This window comes from Lepidochelys kempii, chromosome 16, assembly GCF_965140285.1.
Source record: "Lepidochelys kempii isolate rLepKem1 chromosome 16, rLepKem1.hap1, whole genome shotgun sequence".
Classification (NCBI taxonomy): domain Eukaryota; kingdom Metazoa; phylum Chordata; order Testudines; family Cheloniidae; genus Lepidochelys; species Lepidochelys kempii.
This window is the reverse complement of record NC_136395.1, coordinates 9,243,135-9,253,445: the sequence shown is the minus strand read 5'-3', so window position 1 is coordinate 9,253,445 and position 10,311 is coordinate 9,243,135. Positions and strand designations below refer to the sequence as shown.

Here is a 10,311-nt window from a genome sequence, read left to right as displayed (position 1 = left end):
TCTCATGAAGTGGGGCTGGAGAAGTTGGTCCAGGGGGCTGCTATACCTCCACTCCACCTGTTTTGGCTGGACACAGGAGAACCCTGCGAGTCCATAACCTTGTTTCAAAACAAAATACATCCTCCCTCATTTTACAGGGTGTTCTTGTGAGTGGGCTGCATCTGAAAAAGCAATTAATGCTGCTGTTTGCAATGTATGAGTCAGAAAGTATGAAATATAAATGTGATCAGGAAGGAAAATCATTTTACTGTCGCTGGGTCTGTTTGGATTAGCCCGGGTTGCCAGGATGCAAGTGTCAATTTGATTGTCTTAGCACATCACATGTGTTGTTTTCTTGATCTTCTATCTCCTAAACTAAAGCGAAGGGTCTGATTTAGTGCCGATCAGCTGGCCCCATTACAGAAGGATGAACAGTGGAAGATCTGGTCATCTCACAGTTAAAGCTGTTTTGCAAGTGCAATTTAAGTAAAGATTTACAGCATCAATTACACAGATAAACAGAGCATGAACCATCTGTTTAGATGCCATAGCTGACTGCGAGTGGAAACACACAGACTTTCTGTGACACTACTCCATCGACCCAGGAGAACAAAACACACACAAGAGCCTAGGATTGTGTGGGAAAGAAGCACTGGACTTTATTCCAAAGTGGCATTTTTTAAAAAGACATTATGTGATAGAAACACTCTCCTGTTGGATACCGTACATACACCATGGTCTGTACCCTCGCTCGCTTCTGTGGAGTGGAGAGTCTGTCAGAGGAGAGAGAAAGGGAGCTGGAGGAGTGGGCTCCTGCTGGGGAACAGATGTGCTGAGCCTGTGATTCACTGTGACTGGGAGGTGAGTAATGCAACCTGGAGGACAACGGCAGAGCTACACAGATCCCCAGCGTCGTGACTCCCTGATTTCAGGGGCAGGGCTCCGAGTTGGGAAGTTCAAATATTGAGCTGGACGTTCCCAAAGAGCAGGATGAGGGATCAAAGCCAGCTTCCTCGAGACAGATCCCAGCAATGCTCTTCACATCTGGGGTGGAAATTCCCCAGGGTGTTTGCTTTGGCTCATCTCAAACTTTAACTCTTTATACGTCTGGGGAGAAACCCTGGCCCTGTTGAAGGCAATGGCAAAACTCCCACTGACTTCAGTGGAACCACAATTTCACCCCTGCTGTCTAGAAAGGACCTGACTGGCATCAACCTCTCCCTCATTCAGCTCTCCAGAACTAAATGAGTACCATTATCAGCTCCTAGCCACAGACAGGCCTAGCCTACTGCACTCAGCTACACATCTGTCCGGTTCACGCTCCCAATGACACCAGCTGGACGCCTCTGCTTCGTACAGCCTCAGTGTGTACCAAACATATCCCTTTAACCAATGTACTTCCTTTCCAGGCATCCATGAAAAGATGCTACTGTTCAGAACAATACAATTAAAAGCAGTCGACAATACTTTACTAGACCTTCAACAAAGTTTCTATTCACTCTGCAATTATGTTCTACTTTGTAACTTTCACTGTGACCGGAGCCTTGGGTGAGGGGTTGCTGGGATTGGTTGGGGTTGCAGTAAATAACTGGAGAGCGGGCTCACCTCACAAACGACTGCTCCAGCGCTCTACAGAGCAGCCAGTCACATGGCAAGCGGGCACTTGGAAGGACTGAAGGAGTAGACTGTCTTAGATGGGACACACCTATTGCTAGAGGATCATTCTTCATGCACCAAGGAGGTTGTCCTGGGAGATGAGGTTAGAGGCGTGAGAATCCAGCTAGCTCTTCTGCAGAGACCACTCATCACTAGCATTGCCCATTCAGCCAAGCCAAGCCAAATAATACAAAGCAACCCACATCCCGCTCTGCTCCAGATCTGTCCAATCTATGGAGCTGGGCCTCCGAACTCCATCCTGTCTGGAATTCAATGAAACTTGGGCACTGAATCCCACAACGGCCTTTGAAAACTGCAACTTGTACCTTCAGAAGCAGGCCAGTGCCCATGCCCTGCAGCACTCCCTATTAGCAGGGCCCTACCTTGTTTTAGCCCCAAAAGTGCCTGCCTTCCATTCCAAATTGGATTCCTCTGTTATTGTTCAGTATTTGCAACAGAGGAGTGGGCTCACGCAGCTGGCATTCCAGATGCTGTGGAGAGGAGGCAAAGGGGGAAGGTCTCTGCTAATGTAATTAAAGCAATAGAGGGCCTTAACCACAGCCCACTGAAGTCAATAAATACATGGGGAGAGGAGAGGGGGAAATCCCAGGGAAGGAGAAGAGCTACCGAAGCTACAGGACAATTTTGGCTCAAGAACAAATGGCGGTGGACGATCCAGGAGCATATTTAGGCTGGAGAACAGAAGAAGGCTTCTGCCCATCAGAGGAGGGAGGCTGTGGCTCATCTCCCACAGAAGCAGTGTGGGGCAAACAACCTAACTGGTTTTAGATGGAGCTGGATAAGTTCCTGATGGGGATGATACGGTGGGGTGGCCTACAAAGCAGGGGACTGGACGCCATGACCCAAGAGGTCTCTTCCCGTCCTATGTTCCAAGGGATTCTGATCCAATGACTTCACTGGCTTTGGATCAGGCCCTATGTCATTCAGGGCTCTCCACGTTATGATATACCCTTATGTCCCTCATTTAGGGTCCACTCCAGCTCCCGCTGAGCCAATGGGAGTTACACATGGATGCTGGATTGGGCTGTGGGTCTTGCTCCACGTCACCGTACTTGGCCCTCAAAAGATTAAGAGGTACATCCCCTGCCACCCACAACAGCTGATTGTACAGCCTGGCTCCTTTGAAGAGGGCAGTGGGATTCCTCAGCAGGTCTCCTCCTTTCCCACCATGCATCACCTTTTAATAGTTCAATGCAAACCTAGCTATTTGCCTTCTACCACCCTGCACTTTGCCATGACGCAGGTGGTGCTTGGCTCACACTGAAGATACACAGTACATATCAATGGTGTTTGTACTGCCAGGCAGTAAAACACAAGCTCCTGTAACTTCCACTCAGATGGTACAGAGACTCCAAATTGGGAAGCAAGTCAAATAGCCACGGTCTCCTTCCTCGGCAGAATAATTAGGGAATCTCACCCTGCTGCTCCTTAAGACTCTGCTCCTCGGAGCCCGCTGCACAGAAATCCATATTTGCTGAGCATATTGTAACTCTTAAGCAAGAAGATCCTTGTGTATAAACTCATCAGCAAATGACAAAAAGCATAGCAGCGATACAGAGGAAAATGGAGCAACAAATAATCTTCCAGAAACATGTTTGAACTAGTAAATCTCTCACTGTAAGATGCATCTTTGCTGCATTGAGTATATTTCTTGCAGACTTCCAAATCCTTGCAGTCCCTTGAGAGAATGCAAAACCATTACAACGCTGTCCCTTATTACTGCAGACATTCACTTGCACAGATGTCAGTGCCATTTCCCCACACAGTTGTTTGTATTTCGCAGGACACAGACTCCACCAGCATTCAAAGTCTCTATCTTTGAGCTGCTGCATTGTTACAGGCTTCAGGGAGCAGCCAGAACCAAGGAACATCTGAAAACACTGGTCAGGACATTTACCAAGTGTGAAATATACAATAAGAAGTGGCTGTGCGTCAGGTTACAGCACATTACCCCAGTGTGTGAATTGGTCCCCACTTATGCTTCATCATTTGTGTGACAGCAGCGCCTACGGTCTCCATGCAGGACTGAGGTCCTCTTGTGTTCAGCCTTACTGTCCGGACAGGCCCTGCCCCGAAGAGCTACAACTTAGGGGCAGGAGCTTCAGTCAGAGTAACCTGGTGCAACTCCGTGAAATTCAACCAAAGGACACCACTTTAAACCAGTGGTGGAGCTGGCCCTGCTGCTGAGAAATCATTCGTATACAAGACCCTACCATGTGTTAGGAGAAGCCCAGAACTAGTCAGATGCTGGATTTATCACTTGCCTTTTTTTTTTTTTTTTTTTTAAGTTTGCACTAGAAAAGGGTTTCTGCTACTGCTAGTTAACTCTAATTAACCCCTCCCCTTCCTGCCCCTAATTTGGAATCCCTCCCATCTCAGCCCACCCCATCTCCTCCAACTATTTCCCTAACTGTATTTAACCTCTTTCTGCTGGATCCGATCCCAGAAGAAAATATAACACTTGGACCTTAGTATCTGCAAAGCACATTAGCCTTTTGATTCAAGGACACCACACCCTGCGAGGTGGGTCAGTGTCATCACACACAAACACCCACACACGAGGAAATGGCTTTGCACAGGGGGTAGATGACTGGCACATTCTTCATTTCTCCTCCTGAGCCCATAAATCAGATGCTCATGCATCCCCACAATGCCTCAGGACTTGAGCCTCTGCAAATTCCTCCTTCGCTTCGGGTGGGAATAAGCTGTTTTGCTGTGGCCTGACTTCTCTAACCAAAGCCTCCCCATCCCCGACTAACAAATCAATGGGGTCCAACAAAGACGGCTCTTGTCCTGCAGCTCTGCAAAGCGCGCCTCTGTCTCCAGCCTTGCACTGCACTGTCTGTCCCCCGGACAACACATCTGCCCGGCAGCGTTAGTTCAGAAACTGCTACGGGAGGGTGCTTTGCAGAGGTGAGAGAGAGCCCGAAGTGCTGGGCCTGCATGAACCTGATGATGGGGTCCCATTAGCAACGTTCAAGCCACTTACTTAGGTGCACTGAAACTAGGGTTTACTTTCAGGGAGTGGTTAGTCTTTAATAGGATAAGGTGGAATCATAAGGTGGGTATTACGGTACCAGAGTCTGAACCTGCCTGTCGGGGAGCGCATCCGCCCCTGGAGAGGGCAGCTGGGGATGGACCCAGAACAGTGATGCAGTAGAATATGATCTGAAGCATATCCCAAATCAGCGAAGGCCAGGGCTGCCAACCGCAATACACCCTGTCCCGACTGCCTGCATCACGGAGTGCACGCCCCAGTGCCCACCACGACAAGGGGCATCAAGACGCGAACACAGCCAGGAACTCACAGGGATCTCCCCAGTGTGGAGGCGGTCGGCGTTATCCTGTCTGCTTGCCAATCATGGCCCCTCACCAGTGACTAGCAATCCCCTGACAGACCTGCCTCAGAGCTTGTTGGGATGTTTTTGTATGGTGTGCGACCCTGTCACAGGAGTCTTGGGGGTGTGGGAGCCATGGGAATAAACCCAGACAGTCTAGCATCTGCTGTAAGAAAGCTAGGACACACCTGTACCACACAAAGACCCTCTGATGGTATGGACACACCTATAACATGGTGAGCACCTCTGTTGGTATGGGCACGCTTGTAACACGGCAAGCACTTCTCTGTTGGCACGGGCACGCTTGTAACACGGCAAGCACTTCTCTGTTGGCACGGACACGCCTGTGACACGGCAAGCATCCCTGATGCAGCTTTTCCAAAGGTATATATTGGTTCATTCGTTTATATTTTTTCAAGCAAATACCCCCATCTCAGTGGAATGTTCCACAAACAGGCAATTTTAACTTTCTCAGCAGCCAATCAGGATTCCCAAACCATCACCCTCTGTCTACACGAGCCCCCCAAAATGCTCTGAGCACAACAAGCGTGCTTGGACGCTGGCCGGTTTCTAGGAAGGTCACATGACCAGAGACATTACAGAACGTACTCTCCTCTCAAGGCTACTGGAGGACGGTTTTAAGGCTATGTATTATAAGGCGACTTTACTAGCTCACAATCTGCCATGCCTCCCCTTCCCCTTTACACAACGCCAAATCCACAGCCTCCAGAGATGGCTCCGATGAAGGCTGGAGGGCTGAGACACAGGTAGGACTATGGGGGGGGGGGGTGGGGAGAGCCACACTTCTATCCTGGGCTTCAGAGAGCATCCCCAGCTGAGATTCAATTATCAAGCGTCCCCTCCAGAATCTCTCACCTTCTATATTTACATCAGAAATTAGTATCTTCTTCTTTAAAAAACAAAAACAACCAAGCAAAGACTGCTCAGTGTTGGAATTATTTCTGTTAAAAACTTCAGCTAGAAAAAAACCCTTGGAAAGTCCACCTTTGTATTTTTCAAGCCACACTTTCTATGTGAGAAAGAGAATACAATTAAATAAATACCAGAGCATTACTTTGCTTTTTCACCCTTGCGCTTTTTCTCCTCTCGCCTTTTCTGATGTACACGTAATTTACAGTTTGAGTCTGACTCCATCAGGGCTCAGAAGAGCCTGGGCAATCATCCAGACAGCTGATTATCCTTTAGAGCCTCCAAACTCTCTGCTACGTCTTCCAGTTCATCCAGCAGCTCACAGAAAGAGGGCCTCTTAAATGCTTCCACCTGAAAGGGGGAGGAGGAACAAGAGGCTGAAGGGAATTTTCTGCTGGGAGGGGACATGGGGAAAATAGGGCTGACTCTCCCAGGGGCTGCAAGCTAGGCTAGTGGGACATCAAAGCTGCAGACCTGACTGGGGTCTCGACCTTGCAAGTCCTCCCATGGTGCACACAGCAAGGAGCAAAGGGGCGCTGTGCTCCAGGGTGAGGGTGCATGGAAGCAACTTGTGGGCACAAGTAAGGAGAGGCACAAGGCACAGCCCTGGACGCTGAGTGGTGGGAAGTCCCGAGACCCTCTGCACCCTGATTTGCAAGGCAGCAGTGTCCAAAAGGAGTAAGGTGTGAGGGTGTCTGAGATGTGGACATCAGCATGACCCTCCCTCCCAGCTATGCTGTCCCCTCTTTGCCTCTTGTCAGAAGTAACTTCTTAGCAGCTTTATCACGTTAACACAGAACCAAGCCCACCTGCTCATCCATTTTGCCTTGAACTTGTTTGCATGATGTGTCGCAGATGCTCTATGGAGAATCAAGCCCCTGGTTACAGCTGACTTTGGCACGGCATTTGCATAGGGGTCTAACAACATCAAGGACACTGAAGCTTAAGACCCTCCTGGTTCTCCGCTCTCCTGCATCTGGTGTTACTCCAGTGTGAGGGGAGACTCTGGCTCTCTCAGGGAAACTCACCCCATATGGCAGCCCTTTGCACCACTAACCCAGTGCAAAGGACCTGCAAAAGGGCCATCAGGCTTCGGAGCCACCGAGCTGGAAAAGCCCTAGGATGTTCCAGGTCTGGGGTCAGGAGAGGTCATGCATGCTGGTAACGCCGTGCCCCTGCCATGGCAGCAGAGGTGCCAGTGAAGCTGCCCAAGGCACTGCACTCACCAGGGCTGAGTGGCTGAATGGGGCCCTAGAGGCACCTGAGCGGGGGATGTGCAAGCTGCCTCTCCTCTGCACGGAGAAGAATAAGGCCAGTCGTGTTTCTCAGACTGGGCCTTGAAACTATTCATGCACAGAAGCCCAGAGCCTCACAGATATTTAGGCACCTAATTCTCATTGAAATCGATGGGAATTAGGTGCCTAGTGCCTTTGATGATTTGGACCAGAATCCAACCCAAAATGTGCAGGGCCAGGGGATTTGAGGGGGAGGTTTTCAAAGCCACAAAGCAGGCAAGTGCCCAGTTCCCATTGCCTTCCAGTGGGAGTCGAGTGTCTGGCCACCCTTTGTGTCTTTGATAAGCTCCCCCTGAATCCCTCCCGACACATCTCATCCTGAGCAGGCCTGGCCATGGCAGGCGTTTTGCATCGTCAAGTTCTTGACTTTCCCTTTGAAGTGCTGCGCAGCACGAGGCCTGCGGGAAGGTCCTCCACCTTGTATGACACAGACCAGCTCTCTGCAAGCCACCTGAATCATCCCCAGCCACTTCTCCTCGTGTCAGCCTTAGAGACGCAGGAGCTGAAGACACGTGAATTGAAGCCAGCTACCAACTCTGATTCACCATTTTGATTCTAGAATAAACTAATGACACATCTTGAGGATTGTTGCTGCAGCTTCTTTTAATTTGTTGCCGTTGAGTTCCAAAGTAATTAGTTGGAATATAGTCACAGAACTCTCTGCTGTCTGCCTGGGTGAGAAACTGCCTTTGTTTCTTCCTCCTTGCGAGTAATGTGGTGAGTTTTTGCCTCATTTCCAGCCTGCCCCGTACGGCCTGGCAACAGAGCTGCTCCAGCCAGCACAGTGAGGCATCTTTGCTATTTCTGTGACATTTTATTTTAAAAACCAGAAGTTATAGGAAAATGAAAAAGCAAAAGATGATGTGGTGTGACCGGTGGGCCCCGGAGAACAAATTTGTAAAGTCAGCAATGCAGGCCGACCACATCCTCTAGGTCCTGTCTCTCCATCTGCATCCTTGCCATTTGTATATCAGACATCTAACCTTTTTTTGCTGTGGGACCAAGTCACCGCACAGAGAAGGGAGGGGATTTTGAGAGAGACTCCTGGGAAAATACATGCCGTTTCCTCCATTACTGCCAGTGCAAAAACCATTTGGTGCAGCGGGGAAGTTTGACAATGACACCCGGATTCAAAACCTGCCCCTGTGTTGCCAGATTCCCTCAAGTTTTCTCATTACTCTGCCATTGTCACACACTGGCTAAGTGTCCTCTTGTAGTGGTTAGTCTACATAGAGGATAAAACCTCCCCTCTGCTGCCAGGTCCCCGAGTCACTCCTTTCCCTCAAGTGGCAGAGGGCTGTGACGAAGGGGAAGGGCTAAGTCCCCACTGGGGTTGAAGGGCAGTTTGAGTTCTCACACACAGCAAGTGAGATGGTAAAACTGAAAGACAGAGAAAGGAAACCGAGGGAGAAACCTACCCGACAGCAACTAGCGGCTAGGTCCAAAACCCGCTTGGGACATTCACTGATCATTCCTTGGAAAGCTGCAACATCAAGGCCATAATCCTGGTGGAGAAGAAAGACAACGAGATTCTGGGTCAATGACAGGCGAGGGGGAGGAGATGGTCTGACTGGGCGGGGCGTGGGCTGTGGGAAAGCGCTTTGCACCGAGGAACGGGATTGTGACGCCTCAGAACAATTGCAAGGCTCAGGATATGGCTCTTTCCAGGTGGCTGGCCAGGTTCCTTACCTGACGGATGTTTTACCCTCCCTCTGGAGGCACTTCCCAGTCCCTGAAGCTCGACCCCACCAGTGGCCACGTAAACCTCCGTGAGAAGCAGGAGACATGGTATGGAAGAGTCGGATCACAAACCAACCCCTATGCCCTTCCTTCGCACCTCGCATCAAAGGATCTCAAAGCACTGATCCATGGATTAAGATTCACAACCCCTCTATCATAGCCATTACGTTAATGGCTAAGCACACACACGTACCAAAGTAACAGGCACTTTAGAAAAACGATCAATTTATTGATAAGTAGCGGAGCCAGGAAAAGACTCAGACTCCCCCAGTTCCTAGCCATGTGCGCTCACCCTTAGGCGACACTGTTCCTCTAGCCTAAATGATTTGAAATGGATTCAGAAATTACAAGGAAGCATGGTCCAGTGGTTAGGACACTAGACCTGGACTCAGGTGACCCAGGTTCAAATCCCTGCTCTGCCCCAAACTTCCTGTGTCACTTGGGGCCAGATTTTCACTTCCCTATCCAGATAGGCTTCTCGTGGGGGTTTTAAATGCTCTTTTAGGTGCCTAATTCCCAAGCAGGCACTTTTGAAAATTCCACTGGGTACCTATCTGCATCTTTAGGCACCGACATACCTTTAAAATCTGGCCCTTAATCTCTGGGTGCCTTAGCTCCCTATCTGTAAATGGAGATGACAGCGCTGCCCTGTTGCGCAGGGGTGAGGACAAATACATTCAAGATTATGAGGTGTTTAGGCACTGTGGTGACAGGGGCCACCATGTCAGCACCTGAGCTGAAGATGAGTAAGTAGCAGCCAGTCAGTGAGCTCCATCCTGGGAGGTGATGAGCACTCACTGTCAACGTGAAATCCAGGCTTTCAGCGGGAGCTCAGCCCTTCGCAGCACCTCACTGTTTCTGTGTCTGTATCATCATCCTCTGAGCCACCACTTTCTGACATAGAAGTCCCTTCCTCTCCTGCACACCGACGGAGAGTTTAGTCTCTCCCCAGTCTCAGGTTATTTTGAGTTCTTTCCTTCCTTCTTTCCCTCCTAAGCAGGGCGGCTCGAGAAAGGGCATTTCCATCCCAGGGGAAGTTCCAACAGCGCCACGTCGGTTTGGACAAAGCCGTTGAAATAGAAAAGAACTTCGTGGAAAGGGAAGTCGCGCCTGAGCATTTCTGACTCGGCGACGTTGAACCGAACCAACGACTGTGCCATTTTAAAAATGGAAACAATATTTCACCCTTTCCGCGCAAAAGGCCGCAGCGTTCCAGTTCAGAACATCGATATGGAACGACTATTTGTGCTTTGAATTGACCGTTCCACTTAAAAGCTTGAAACGTCAATTCAAAACCCTATGTCTGGAAGAGAGGTTTGAGATGAAAACATAGGGAACCAAATTGGCACTTC

The 10,311-nt window shown here is 49.6% G+C and overlaps 1 protein-coding gene across 2 annotated transcripts in view; it reads right to left on the bottom strand.

Moving 5' to 3' along the window:
- Positions 1–5,984: 5,984 nt before the first annotated feature.
- Positions 5,985–10,311, bottom strand: part of LOC140899116 (dual specificity testis-specific protein kinase 1) — a 60,105-nt gene continuing 55,778 nt past the window's right edge. For both annotated transcript variants that reach the window (XM_073313995.2, XM_073313994.2), the window contains exons 8-9: positions 8,638–8,724; positions 5,985–6,275 (exon numbers count right to left, since the gene is read on the bottom strand). In XM_073313995.2, coding sequence (XP_073170096.1) covers positions 6,174–6,275; positions 8,638–8,724 — 189 coding nt within the window. In that variant the 3' untranslated portion in view covers positions 5,985–6,173. The remainder of the gene's footprint in view (positions 6,276–8,637; positions 8,725–10,311) is intronic.